Raw genomic sequence first — 15,142 nt, 5'->3', positions numbered from 1 at the left:
CAAAGTTATTCACTCTTTTCCATCTTCAGATGAGAGAACCTGAACATGCTTTATAGGAAAACTGCTCTGCAAAGTTTACAGGCTTATAAGAGCCAGACTTCTGGAAATTGAAAAAAAAAAAAAAGAGCTTACTAGAAAAATAAAAAGCTCTGAACTCTATAACAAATATTGAATCTCAACTTGTGAAAACAAAACCCAAGTTTATGTTCATTGTCAGGACTTAATGCTGTTATTTTGAACAGTTCTGGTTAACTTAAATTCAGAACAAGGGCTGGCTGCTCCCTTTTGTATTATGGAGTCACATAGTACAACAATTAACTTTGAGTTGTGTTATGCTGCTGTGCAAACACTGAGGAAGACCATGTCACTGCCCCCAAAGAGTTTTGTCCAAGATAATGAACAGCTGCTTACTTCCAGTGCAGTGATTTTTATATATATATATTTTTTTTTTTTTTACGGAGAGCTGTACTGAACTGATAAAACTGAATAGTTGTGATTTGTTTGTTTCTTTAATCTAGGGGGATTTGCTGTGCTTCTGCTCTTATTCCCTGCTTTTCAAAAGTGTGTGTCTTTTCATTGGTCTTATAACATAATCGATAACTTGTGTTGTTAAAACGTATCTCCTAGAAAACTACCTGTTTTTTCAATTGAGAAAGAAAGATAGGAGACCAAAATCGCATGCAACATGTTTTTTTCTGATTTGTTACCTTTTCTCATGCTTTAGAAGAAAGGCACTCTCAAACTTAGATTTCTGCAGCTTCAGTTTCCAGCCCCTGGGTTTTGGTAAGTCTTTCTCTGAGATAACTTTAGCATCTGGTACTGCTAGTCTCCCTCTGAAAGTACTTCTGCTCTGTGTGATGAGAAACCTTGTAATGATCTTAAACTGAACTTTGCACATTTTTTGGCTACAATAAATGGATATGTGTATATTTTTTAATATATTTTTCCCAATCTCCAAATCATTGTCATGCCCCATTTAATTCTCTCCAGACTTTTTTAGGGTTTATATGGATAACTCTACTGTCAAGGCAGAAGTCTGTGACTCTTCCTGGGTCCTATGTGAAAGGACTTGCATTTGCTTCAGTGAGGCAGTAGACATTTTCCATTACATGTGTGTGCATCAAACTGAGAGGCCTTGCTTGCACTTCAAAGTTCTCTGAAATGGTAAATTTAAACCCAAACCCTGGGTGAAAAAATGCTGATGTTGTATGCTTTTTAAAGAAAAAAAAAAAGGGGCGGGGGGGGAACCAAAGGAGAGGAAGAACTAACTAGACCCTGGGGATTGATCTTGACTGTGCCTTATTACCACAGCTTTATCCTTTCCAGTTCTTAAAGATGCTGTTGGTTATTGAACTCTGATGACCTGATTAATGCATTGGAGGGATGCCTATAGATTGTGGTATTGATATTGTTTCCAGATGGTTTCTTGGCAGGCAGATTGGCAACCAGATGTCATCTTTGTGGTGATGAGGGGGAATAGTGTGGATTTTTTTTTTAATGGAGCTTGTCTCAGCAAATAAATACCAGTCATTGGGTCAGTCACTCTGAAAAAACAGTAGCCTTGTGGTAAGCTGAATTCTGTAGATTTATTGGAGTCTATAGAGTAATATAGTAAAAGGATATGATATCTATATTGTTTGCAGAGACTTAAAAGCCCTGTAATACCTGTTCTTCCTTCAGTCAGCTGTCTTTTGAAGCTGGATGTATCCTGTGCATGTGGAATCTATGGGATAATCCCACACACGTTTCTTGGGGCAAATACTGGATTTCACAGGACTTAATTCAGAGACTTGAGTTCAGTCAATGCAGCAGGCAGCAGCTGTTAGAAATTCTTGAGACACCACTGTTTAGGAATTGTCTTCCTGTATTTTGTGCTTCACCCAGGTAGCACAAATCAGTCTCAACATAGGTGTGAAAGGGTTAAACTGAATTGCTGGCAGTATCCAGTGAGTCAGAATGACTGAACTGTCCCTGCTAACCTTCCTCCCTGTCCCTTTGTGACAACAGTGTAATGTCCTATCCACTTTTCTGTGCCACCACAAAATAGCTTCTTTTTAGTGACACACTGTTTTGTTTTCACGTACAGCTGGTTCCATTTAACCCATAAGACTGAAATGGTTTGTGAAGTGGCTTCTTACTTTTATTGTTAAAGCAAAGATTAACCTCTAATCTCCCTTTCCTTACAAGGGGATTTCTTCCATATATCAATATATAAAGTGAAGACTTGCTGGGCAGAAGAATCAGCTGGGAGATTGGGAGTGTCACAATGCAGTTCCTCCCTTGGATCTGAGTTCTTTCACTCCTAGAAAAATGTTTCAGTTCTCTGAAGGGAGAGGAGCTGGATTCAGTGGGAAGTCCCTATCCTAATAAACTGAAAATTAGCTTACTTTCTTGGTGGGATTTGCAAGCTGTGCTGTTTCAGCCTCACTAACTCATTTTAAAACCAGTTCAGCTGTGTCTAGATGAGCTGTTCTCTGTGCAAACAGTAGTGTACATACGTTTTGTGCATCATAACTTATAAGGAATGAGATAGAAAATTCCCTGGATTTTTTTTTTTTTTTCCACCTTCATTGCATTACTGTTTCACACGACATCCACATAAATGCATTATTCAACCTATGGACATGCTAGGGCACAATTTTCTTCCTTTCTTATCTGTTGATCTCTTTTAATGTCAGAAGAGATCAAGGTGGAATGAGATGATTTGTTTTGCTGACCTCAGGACCCCACATGCCCCTGGTGGCTTGCACAGAAAGCGCTTTATTGGAAGGTGGATGCTGTAGCTCTGAACTGTTATTGCACATGTTTTAACATATAACCTAGAGAGACCATTGTACTGTTGGACTTTTAGCACTAGAAGAGAGGGAGATAATAAACTGCTATAGGAATAAAAGCCTTGGCCAGAGTTTCAAACTTTAATAACAGTTTTTGTTGCGAGGAAGCTCTGAAATTGCAGTGGTTCTGAGCCAGGCCATGCTATAAATCTGAGATGTTAGAGACAACTTGCTAGTAATGTTCTCTGAGATTCCTTACAGAAAATGTGGTTCTTATTGCAAGATGCCTCCTCATTCCAAGAGGACTGGCAGCTGGTTCTACTACTGCTTGCGCCAACAAGGCTGTAACTCTGTTTTTCTCTTAATCATCGAATTAATTTTCTTCTAGACTGTGAAATAGAGGCTTCCATTTAGACACAGGTTTAGTGGTGGGTTTAAACTTGCTACAGCCTTTAGGTTGGTAGCGTGCAGTGTAGCAGGGAGAGGCTCATGGTTTTGGCACAGCTCCACTTACTTAGCTCACTTAAATTCAGTTTGTGACCTGTCCTTCACCAGCTTCACTACTGAGTCCTACCTGCTTTGGTCTACAGCCAGGCCAGTAAAAATGCCACAGGGATTTAAAATGATGCATACAAGACACAATGGGAGAAAGCCAACTTCTGCCATAGCACTAAACCAACTAAATCCCTAATGCGTGATTTGTGTCTTGTGTATATCTGGCCAAATGTTCCCATGCAGTAATTAATGGCAACTGTCTGGTGAGCAATCTCTAGTGGAAGGATCACTAAAGCTTTCTTTGAGAAAGCTTTCGAGGAAAACCAGTGTTCCAAATTCATTTCACCACTTTGGTCGTCTTCTGAGGACCCACAGCAGCCTGAAGAATACAGAAGCAACCAAAGTCTTGCTCTAGTTTGTATTACAAAATTGAATTAATGTGGAGAGAAAATACATATCAATGTCATTGGCTAGTGTCTTCCATAGGAGAAGAAATTACTCCAAAATGGGTCCATTGCTATAGATGTTTGAGAGAGGCGGGGAGCGTCTTGGCTTAGTCTGTCTAAACCAAGGAAATCTGACATAGAGATTTATGTTTCCAGCTTAATTCTTAAAGCTGTGGACAGGGAGGGAGGAAAGGAAGTGTATTCAGTGGTATGAGGCTAAAGGCAAATTGCCCAGCTCTGCCCTCAGAAATGTAAGCACAACTTTCAGTAATTTCAGAGGGAACTGCACGACATAATGAAAGGATAACATGGTACGCAGAAGTATCTGACTCCAGTACTGTCCTTGCAGGGAACGAGACCCAGTGGTCCAGGGGGGCCTGTCCAGCCTTATTTACAATAGCTGTGCCATACAACTTCTTTCATACTCTGATCTTTAAGTGGAATTAGGCTTCTTTCTTTAGTTAGTGGGAAGCTGCTCCTCTGCCATATTGGAAGCATTCTTCTGATTTCTAACCTAAATATATTCGCTGTTCCTTTTGCACCCATGACTTTTATGTCTCTGGTTATCCCAGCCCCTTGTTACTCAGAATTGTTTTATTTAAGTATTTTTCTATTTGATTTTGTTTGATTGACATCTGTTAACAGTATGCTATCAAGAGTGGGGCTAAAACCCAGCAGAGGGATGTTTACAGTGAGAAACAAAATGAACAAGCGATAGGACAAGAGGAAACGGCCTCAGGTTGTGCCAGGGGAGGTTTAGGTTGGATATTAGGAAAAACTTCTTCACTGAAAGGGTGGTCAGGCACTGGAAGAGGCTGCCCAGGGAAGTGGTTGAGTCCCCATCCCAGGAGGTATTTAAAAGACGGGTAGATGTGGTGCTTAGGGACATGGTTTAGTGGTGGACTTGGCAGTGCTGGGTTAACGGTTGGACTCGATGATCTTAAGGGTCTTTTCCAACCTAAATGATTCTGTGATTCTGTGAAGCAGCAGGGTGCGTACACATGGAAGTTAACCCAATTAGGCTGCAAAACTGCAGCTTTGGCTGTAGAACTGTTACTCTCCAAAGGCACAGCTGACCTCTTGCTGTGCTCCTTTGCCATCTGTGCAAGAGGAGGTTGGAGGCACTGATGACCTTGTGCCCAGGGTCCCTGGAAATGCCCTGATCTTACCCAGTGAAAGGTGAGCTGTGGCAAGAAATTAAATTAGCATGGTACTTCCTAGTTCCTCATTTTATATCCCAGCTTTTAAGTCCCTGAAAATCAGTGTGTTTAGTCTTTCAATAGCAAAAGATGATGATGCAGAGTAGTAGCTGCCAGAGATGACTTATGAAGAATGATTAGTTTGAGAATGTGAGGGGTAACACAAAGTAACACTTTATTTTGTGCCAAGTCTAGTAGTTCCTAAAAATAAATAAATAGAAATAAAGATTAAAAATTTCCCCGTTAATACACTAGGGATGAAGCTGGAATGTGTATTATTTGGTCTCTACCTTTTTTGCTTTGTGTAGGTAGCATTTTTCAGAAGTATCTATGTTCTGTTGAACATCAGTGGAATTTAGCATAAACTGTCTGAGGAGCTCTCCGAAAAATGTGTTCTCTATGACCTATGTTGCTGTTGTCATGCATTTGTCATGCCTTCAGGGAGGCAATGCTGCATTTGGGAGCAGGGAGCTTACCTGCTTTGCTGTGGTTCTCCTGGGTATGGGCTGAAATAGAACAGCAAGTTCCTGATCTCTGTGGATATAGGAAACAAGGCTGCTGTTCATGGTTAGATGCATGGAAAAAATGTGAAATTGGTTACCTTTTTGGATTGAAGGACCTGAACATATAAGGTTTCTTTAGGTATGCAAGTCCTCTCCTTGGCCGTACCTCAGACTTGTTCCTCAGTAAATCAAAATAAGTTGTGCAAGTATCGGGGAACATATCACTTAAAATCCATTACTAAAATGTGTCATGTTTTACACCTCACAAAAGCTGTTAGGTGGTATATTGTGATAAGAGTAAAGAAAATGTAAATTTGCAGTAGCAACAACATGAAAGAAACTGGTTTCCTATGAGGTTCCTAAGAGTCCTTCTGATTTCCATTTGAAATAGTAACTGAATCCCGGTGAGTATTGCTTGTGAATCGTGCTGCTCCTGCCTCCATCAGACAGCTTGCTCAATGAAAGCCTAGAAATAATGGGGTTAAATATATAAAGGGGGAATGTTTGAGTTGTATGCTTTCTTCCAGTTTTACTTTTTCTTAAAGCATCAACGTACATACAGTTGCTTTGTCCCAGTGGAAGTCATAAGGAAGTTTTGATTAGTTCTTCATTGTGAAGCTCATTTGGATAGTTAATCGCAATTGCCTTTGTATTTATACCAGTCCACCTTGGGAACTCTGAGAGCCACAGCATGTCTTAGGCCACTATGTTGCCATATCTTCTGCTTCCTCAGCCAACCCAGAATATCAAAGGCAGTAAGTGAATAAAATAAAACTGTTTTATAACTCCCATCCTCCTCTTCACAAAACTCTCATGCAAGCTGATAAGAGTCTACCTCCCCCCACACTAGAAAATACTAGAAACTTCCCTTAAAGGTGTCTCTTGTAGCCTTGCTTTAAATTACAGTTGGGGCAGTATTATAAAAACTCAAAGGTTAAATAATGTTTGGCTTGTATCTACTTAGGTGGAGGATTATAGCATGCATTTCACTTGCTACTGCAGAGGCTATAGCATTTGCTTAGTTTGCAAAACCACTGCTATGGCTCTTGCCTGTGCACCAGATTTGGATGCAGTGAGGGCAAACCCAGATTTGCCCTCTTTCATTTGCATAAAGTAACCTTGAAGCTTCCCAGCTCCCCTCCGGTTCTCTGTTCCCCCAACGTATTCTAATATTTGGAATTTGTAAACACAGAATTTGGGATTCCATATGCATCTGGAACTGATAAAGTGTTGGTATTACAGAGATGTAACCCTTTATACCTCTAACCTAGGAATTCTCTAGAGAGAACTTACAGGCACATCTGATGTAGATGCAAGCAGATTCCTAGCAGCTAAAACCAAAATGAAAAAGTTGCTGTTGAATGAGTGGAATTTTCATTGAAAACTATGTCACGGGGGGTGGGTGGGTGGGTGTGTGTATAAAAACTATAGAATCTGTTTGGCAATAAATACAACCATAATAATTTTGAGCTAGGAACTGAAGAGGTGAGAGTCAAACAAAACTTGTCAGATGGCATTAGTGGGGGAGAGAACCTTTTGGAAGAGACAGGGTAGTGAAGGGGGGGACGGGGATGAAAACCTCACCCCTAACAGAACCTTGGATTAGTTGAGGTTCAGTGAGTGGCTTTGTTGAAGATGCAAGAAAAGAATTTAAATAGAGAAGGCCTGATAAGGTGCAGGGCATCACAGATCTGTTTCCATAGTGACATTGTTCAAACAGAGGCTTAAAGGAACATGAATACCATCGCAGCCGAACTCTATAGAAGATACCAATCTTTCAGTGGGGATACTGGCTGTTGGTTGTTTGATGTTTTTCCCTATTAGTTGGATTTGGGAAAAAGGTGGTGAGGGGAAAACAAGGGCTTAGACAAGTAATTGGCTTCACAGGGTACTGCTTCCTTCTAGCTCCTGCTTTCTGCATTGTACGTGCCTTCTCAACTCATTTTTACTTTGACTGTTTTAATTGTTAAAAACCTGCATTCAAGTGATTTTTTGGAAAAAGAAATAGATACCCCTACCCCCTACTTGCCTATACTGAAGCAAACACAACTTTATACCAGTGTGGGATTCAAATATGCATGTTCCTTCATGTCTCTGTTTATTCTCCTTTGATAAAAAGATGCAACTGAACCATTTACTTAAAAGTGAGCCCAGGGTGAGTGTAGCACAGTACATGTAGTATTTCATGTTGCCCACTGTCCTAATCATCCTATATCCATTAGGAAATTCACCAAGCATCATCTTCTTTTTATAACTGATGCTTTTCCCTTTAAAAAGCAGGGTCACGATCTGGTTATAAAAAAGCTGTTTCGTGTTACAAATATTGTGGTGTTGGAGTTCTTCCTTCCATTTTTTTTCTCAAAATTGCCATTCTGCAGATTTTTCTTAGCTAAGTGTACTCTGAAAATAAGCACAAAGCCCTTAAGTTATAGCTGTATAGAACATATTTTAAGATTAAAAGCATACCGGTCACGTCTCTGTCTAAATTACGATACATTTTCTTAAAAAAAAAAAAAAAAAAAAAAAAAAAAAAAAAATCTTTATTTAAATAAAACTGAAGCAGTTCTTGGACTTAAACTTTTCAGTACAGGCTGAATAAGCAACCTAATAAGAAGAGAAATTTGTGTAGAAAGAGGGTAGAAAAACTCTTTGTGCTTCTTTAGCAGCTTGACTTCAGTGTATAGAAGACTGGGGCAGAATGGAAATGTTGATTTTTATGAGAATGGCCAGGCTTAGACAACTCTCACTCAGACATGAGCAGCTTCGTATTTTGGACGGATCAGCTGGTGGTTATCATTACCATGACTATTCTTCTCAAAGTGTTTGAAACCATATGGCGTCATTGGAGTTGCACCCAGTCTGGATCTGATCATTAGCCTGTTTTCATCTAAGAACACAAGTCGTTTGAATTGGAAACATTATGTACTCATTGAATCCATTGACCTTTAGAGTTAGGGAGAATTACCTAGAGAAGAGTTTTGGCTTCAGTGAGGTAAATGGATTAATTTTTTCCCCCAGATTGATTAGTTGGCCCAAAATTTTACCTTTACAGTAACTTGAATGCATATTGCAAAATATTAATTTTCTGTATGTTGATTTAACAGCTGCTTTATGAAGACATATCCCAAAGGCGCTCAGAAGCGGAGGGAAGAAAAGCAAATAATTGTGAAAGTGCAGTGTCTTGGCATGAACATGCTAACTTTAAACATATTATTCTAGTTAGACTGTGTGTTTGTTTTGGTTAAGGAAACAGGCTAGTGCAAATGTCCTGTAATAGCACAAATTTGAGTATCTAACTTAGACTGTGATGATGACAATAAACTTGGAAGAGAATTTATTTTAAAATGGATGTTTCTGCAGAAACTATTTATACTTTGTAATGAAATCAGTTTTTACATATTCCATGTTTTTTTTTCACTCAGTCATAGCCTTTCTGAGTGCCAACAGAGCAGATAATACTCATTAAATTCTTCCCCTTTTCGACCCCTACCTTAAGGGGAAAAAAAGCCTACATTGAAATGTCTTATTTCCCTTCTTGGGAGGGATAGAGAGCTGGGAATCACACACACCAGGGCAAAAGTTATTTCTCTTTAAATAATGTGGAAGAAAAATGTCACTTTTAACTAAACTCTGCTTTTAATGAAAGATCCTGGTTTATACTGTGCTATTGTGTTTAATATAAAATCCTGTAAATTAGTGGGAAACTGAAAACTGGACTCTTCAGTCTCACTCTTTACTTTCCAAAGAGATTTCATTATTAAGTGTCTCCTACTCTAGTGGGAGATTTTTCAAAGATTTCATAAATAGTCTTGCTAGTGAGCTCTCGGTCAAATAGCAGCCTACAATTATTTGAAGGGGAGTTACAAAGATGAAGCAGCCAAGCTTTTCTCGGTAGTGGCAGATGGAAAAATGAGGGGCAGCATCCACAAGTTGCAGCTTGAGTGGTTCACACTGAAGTTTAGGAGAGGTAGTGCAGCACTGGAATTGATTTCCCAGAAATGTTGTGGCACTGCTGTTTGTGGAGGTGTTCAAGGCTTGTCTAGACAAAACCACAGCTGATCTGATTGGGTGTTGATGGTAGTTCTGCTTCAGGTGGGATGTTGGGTCAGGGATGTGTAGAGATCCTTTCCACCTAACATTTCTGGGACTCTGCCCTTATGTTATCAGTTTATTAGTTTTCCTTCTTTCATCCTCATCCCTGGGTAAGATAAAGACCTCTTACAGCATCTCCCAAAACTGGTGAACTTTCAGTCTGTCTGGGGTCCTGGTTCATAGTTTATAAATTTGGACAGCTCATTTGACTTAAAGCTGTCTCTGTCATCCCGATTCTGATCTTTCCTGGATCCCAGCAAACAATGGTACATTTTGATCATGATTTCATTTGTGGGTTTTTTTTCTGATGTGATAAACAATTTCTGTCTACTGATCTTTCATGGAAATCATAATGTCCTACATGTCTTAATCTGCTGCTGTATTCTGTGAGCCTAAAGATGCGTGTTCTTAAAACTCCACATGGTAGCTGTAGAATACCTTCCTAGCTGTTTGGAGCATAAAAGCCCAGTGCTCCTGACTTTAAAGACTGTGAAATCACATATATTTTTAAAAGCAGTAATCTCATTCAGTGTTGTGCTCCTCACCGTAGCACATCTTCTTCTTGGAAGTCCTTTTTTCAGAAGGAATATAGTTGCATTTGAACTTTCTGCCTGCCTTGTAGAGCTTCTGCAACAATTTGCTTCTATAATAACTGGGTAATTTCTCTTTGAACATGAAAGGAGCATTATGTTTTTGACTGGAGTCAAAAGTAGTGTAACTCAGGTTCTCTCTCTGGAGCTTGCATTAGTGCTTTGTTAGCGTTAGCTTGGCTTTCTGCAGGCAAACAATTGTCTGTGAAGAAAATACATGTTGAATCATATAATTACACCTGTAATCTGCTATGTAAGTCTGTTACTAAATGGGTAATGTCAGAAATAACTCATATGATGGTTTGGGTTAACTTCCTGTACAGCTAGAATCGCAGAATTTCCTAGTTTACCCGAGCAGAATTGTCACAAGCTCTGTCGCTGGGGTTTGTTGCACTCCATGCCAGGAAGGCTCCCTGACATGACCCTTGTTTTGATAGTTTACTTATGCATGTGTGGACATCTCCACTGTTAGTGCAATTCACTGAAGGTACCTCCTGTATCTCTTGGATATTGGAGAAATGTACAGGAAAGCTGAGCATCACAAGCGTGTAGTGGTATGCTTGTTTTAAGGCTGATCACTTCTTCCATAAGAATGGGATGCCTTTTACCTTTAAATAATCCTTAATACTTTGAATCAAGTTACACTGAATACAAATATTTATTTTTAAAATCCAAAATAGATGATACTGTTGGAAAGATTTTTATAAAGACACAGGTGACAAAGCTGAGTAAATCATGTTTACCTACCAGATCAAACCTTCTCTAACGAACAGGAAATGAATGTTACACTGTGATTCTGACAATGCAGTTGTCCAATGTATATCCATGCAGGAGAAACTTGGTTTGATGTAGCTTGTGAGTTTTGTCTCTGTCTTGTCTGGGGTTTCTTTGAGAACGGCAGGTCATCTGACAGTCTAGGAGGAGTTAATTTTGCCTCTCCTCACTGGTACATGGGCAGTTTCTGCCTCTTTGGATGTGCTATTTTCACTTTGGTAGGCCATGTGCAGTCATCTAAATTTTACCATCCTATTATAAAATTACTAGCTCACTGTGTGGTAGGATGTTCTATCTATCCTGAGTATTGCAGAAAACATATTTCATATTAGCACATCAACTGACTGCTGAACCATACACAAAGATAGGCTTGGATTAGTTAGTGAAGCACGCTGTCAGCTTTTACTTGAGATTAGACATGATTTTGGCATGATGGACCTACGTCCATGCTCTGTCTTCTCCTTAATAAAGAATTTAAGGAATATTGTGACATTAACTTAGAATGTATTTCTAGGACAACATGTAGGCACGGACCTTTGAAAAGTTGCATCTTGGCATAGAGGAAGATATTCGCACTCCAAATTCTGTTCCTTTTGAATGTAATGTGATTTTTATTTTCACTCCTGATCCAGCTCCCCCTGTGCTTGGGTGAATGACAGAGTTAGTGAAAAGGGAAGGGTAAGAATATGAGAACAGGGAGTCAGGGGATGGGAAGGAGGAGGTGAATATTGTCATTGGTAGCAGCTGATACTTAAGATGTGGATCCAAGATCCCTCTAGACTGAAGATAAGAAACCTGTTCATGTTGCTGTACAAGCACTAACAGGCACAACTCCTGGGCTAAGGAGTTTCCGCTTAAAAACTCAAAGGTCCTGTCCTTTTACAAGCAAAGAGATGAGGAACTCTGTCCTGGAAAGATGAAGTACCTTGACAAAGGTCACTGTAGTTACCCCTTCTCGCGCAAACTGATAATGGCTCAACTCGTCTTCTGAGTCCAGGGCATTCCTGCCAACCCATGCTTTTCTTTCCCTAATGTTTTCTAACAGTCTGGTCAACAAAACAGAAAGTTGGTTACCAGGGAGCTGGCAGAGATCTTCCCTGTGCTATGGACGGAGTGTGTGTGCATATTCTATTCCTAGGATAAAATTACAGTTCTGCCTTCCAAGAGCCTTTGGAAATAATCTTCTCTCACTTGCTATCCAGGCAAGCAGTATTCAACCTGTGGATTTGGTATCTTAGAAGTGTCCTGAGCCAGCTGTTGTTTTGGAACCCTGTGTTGCATGCACAGAACCTGAAAGCTCTCAGTGGATGAGAAAACAAGCAATATTTTCCAGCTACCCTTTGAGGTATATACTGAATGATTATTTGTTTTTTTAAGAGTGGATTAATACTGGTCAATCTTTGTCTGAATTAACACTGAAGAACTAGTGAATTAGGAGCTTTCTTCTCCTTCCAAAGGAATCTATATTGGTTTTGCTTGTTCTGGTTGTCCAAAATGAGAAAATGACTTAAGTCATGTCACAAGGGGGGGGGGGGGGAAAAATCATTAAAGACAATGAATAATCTTGCAAAGGAAGTGTCCCGCTGTGAAACCTGACACCAGTGGGTTGGGGTTTTTTTTTGTGTGGGGGTTATATTTATGTTCTCCCCTCCCATCCTTAGTCACCCCTCTACTTCTAAGCGATGTGGAAAATGTTGTTGCCAAAAAATAGCTAGATGAAATATTGATAAATGTGGGAATCACTTACTTAGAACAGAGGCAAATTAGAAGGCAGCTGTTTTTCATCGTTTCTGTTGACTTGGGAGGTGGGTGGGTGTGTATGTGTGAAGAATTGAGGCTACTGATTTATGTCCCCATATCATGCTCTTGGAGAAGGTGAAAAAGCAAGAGTGCTGAGAGTGAGAATCAAACACACAGCATTTCTTCAGGCTTCTATTCATTATAGATTGACTTTTAAGAAATGGAGGGAATGGTTTTTGCAGCTTTTTGTCTCTGCTCTATGTCAAATGTCGTAAGTGCTAGGGATGATATGAGACTAATTCATGATATGCTTCATTCCCAAAACAACTTTTTACTTGAAAAACTTTATTGAAGTGGAATAAGTTTCTCCTATGTTTACAGCACTGGGGAGATGTTGTGGTGATGAGCATGGTGTCTGGGTTAATTCTAGACTGACTATCAGAAAGGTGTTGTAGTAATAAATGCAACTGAGGATTTGAGAATCCCCATGCAATATGTTAATGGCAAATGTAATTTAAATTCTTATGTAGAGCAAGTAGATTTGGCATTACTGTAGATATAGTTCTTTCAAATTGTCAGTTCCAGGGATGGCCAAATAACAAAGTTAGGAATTATAATACAGATTAAAACAGAAACATTTATTCTGGCATTTTCAAAATGTGTATCTGCAGCTCTGGCTATAACTCAGAAAGGCTTGATAGAACTGAGAAGGATTCAGAGATGGGCAGAAAAATCGAAGGTATGGAATGACATCCATAGGACCAGAGGGTAAGCTAGGACTCTTCAGTTCGGGAAAAAAATCTTGGTTGGAGGCTGAGCGTGTCATAAAATTAGAAATGGTGTGGAGAAGGTAAACAAGGAATAATCAGTCATAGCTTCATTTGAATAAAGGGAGAACTCAGTAAAAGTTAGACAACAAGCTTAAAACAAGTCTTATTTTCTTTTTTTTCTTTTTTTTCTTTTTCTTTTTTTTTTTTTTTTTTTAATATAAGGCATGTGCAATTGATTGTGGAACTCACTGCAATAAAATGTCAAGAAGGCCAAAATGGGTTCAGGAAGAGGTTAAATTCATAGAGGTTAAACTCAGGGACTATGAAACACGATGGTCTGGCTTCTTAAATCCATAAACTGCTGACTGCCAGAAGCCAGGAGGGTGTATTTGGGAAAGAATTGCTGTGAGCTTACTCTGGCTTTATGTGTTCTTTCCCAAGGCAAGTGCTACTGATGGTCACTGGAGATAGGATATGCATAAGAATGAGACATTGGGGCATTTTTGTGGCTTGCTTTCCAACATCCCTTGCTGTCTGACTCCATTTACAGATGTGATATTTTGGTAACATTCCACTTAATGATCAATCTACATCCCTATATTTATTCTGTACTCCTCTCTTCATACATCAAGGCATACAGTAGCCAGAGCATCATCCAGGAACTTCTCTGAGTTATCTATTCAGTGTGACTCCATGAATTTCACGGGAGCGATTGCTTTGTGAGGTGCTGATCCCAATTCTGTTTTGTCTCTTTTACAGCATCTATACACTCACTTCAGCTTCACTTGCTGTCGCTTTAATCATCTTGGAAGCCTTTTCCACTTCTATTTATTAAAGTTATTTACTGTTGTTATCCAGGTAATTCAGCTGTTGCTTTCCTACTTGGGACCCATGCTTCTTTCCAGCCGCTAACCTTTCTGTTTGTCCACTTTTGGTTTTAAGTATTCCTCCCTTGAAATAATGGGTGGGGGGAATTTCCTGCTTTTGTCATGGAAGGGATGGAAGTGTGGTGCTCTGATTCATGTTTGTGAATTTGAAGGAAGCGATACTGTAAGTTGTTAGTTCTGTAAAGCTCCTTTGACAAGTGTCAGGCAATTGTATTTCACATGGGCAAAATGCACATGAGATTTTGTTGTTCTGGATTTTGCTTGTTTAAGCCTGTAACTGCCATGCGTGAATTCCAGGTCAATGCCAGTGTCACATTAGTGGTGTGTGAGCCAGTGCAGTGAAGCTGCAGGGGCACGCTGGTTCGTTAACCTCTGTAGTGGTGTGCTCAGAAAGTGTATATTTTTGCTGCTGTCCCAGAGACTGGGAGTGGGAACTTGGAAGTTTCCCACTACAATCAATAGGAAACCAGCAAGTACTTAGGAATGAGAATTGCTTTCCTTTCTGGTATCTGGCCCACTGCCTGTTCTTGTGGCTTATGTAATATTCCAGCTTTCACAGTCCTCTGAGGGTGCAGAGGTGACTGCTTTTTTCCCTGGCCGTGCATGTTAAAGTATAGCTTGCATACAGTGTGAATGTATGCAACTGTAGGCAAACCATCTTCAGGGAACTGAGGAAATTTTTGTGCCTTCCTAAGATGGATGTCATGTTGAAAAATGCTGTCCTGAGGAAAACACAAGATCTGTGGCTTAAACACAGGACTTTTAAACCAATGAGGCAGGCTTCCTTAAAAAGGACTAGCGAAAGTTTGGGGGCTAGACAGATACCACAGTTATACTCTACTTTCTATGACCAGAAGTTTTCAAACTAACTT

The 15,142-nt window shown here is 39.7% G+C and overlaps 1 protein-coding gene across 6 annotated transcripts in view; it reads left to right on the top strand.

Annotated features, from left to right (window-relative positions):
• MYLK (myosin light chain kinase) overlaps positions 1–15,142 on the top strand; it is a 220,239-nt gene that overhangs the window by 14,744 nt on the left and 190,353 nt on the right. For 3 of the 6 annotated variants that reach the window (XM_082311645.1, XM_082311643.1, XM_082311642.1), the window contains exon 3: positions 725–783. The exons of the other annotated variants lie outside the window; for them this stretch is intronic. Coding sequence is in view for 2 of the 3 variants with exons in the window: in XM_082311643.1 (XP_082167769.1) it covers positions 725–783 (59 nt within the window). In the remaining variant the exon portion in view is untranslated. The remainder of the gene's footprint in view (positions 1–724; positions 784–15,142) is intronic. 6 annotated transcript variants of the gene reach the window in all.

This window comes from Platalea leucorodia, assembly GCF_965183815.1.
Source record: "Platalea leucorodia genome assembly, chromosome: 5".
Classification (NCBI taxonomy): domain Eukaryota; kingdom Metazoa; phylum Chordata; class Aves; order Pelecaniformes; family Threskiornithidae; genus Platalea; species Platalea leucorodia.
The sequence above is the reverse complement of the archived record's forward strand: the minus strand, read 5'-3'. Positions and strand labels throughout refer to the sequence as shown.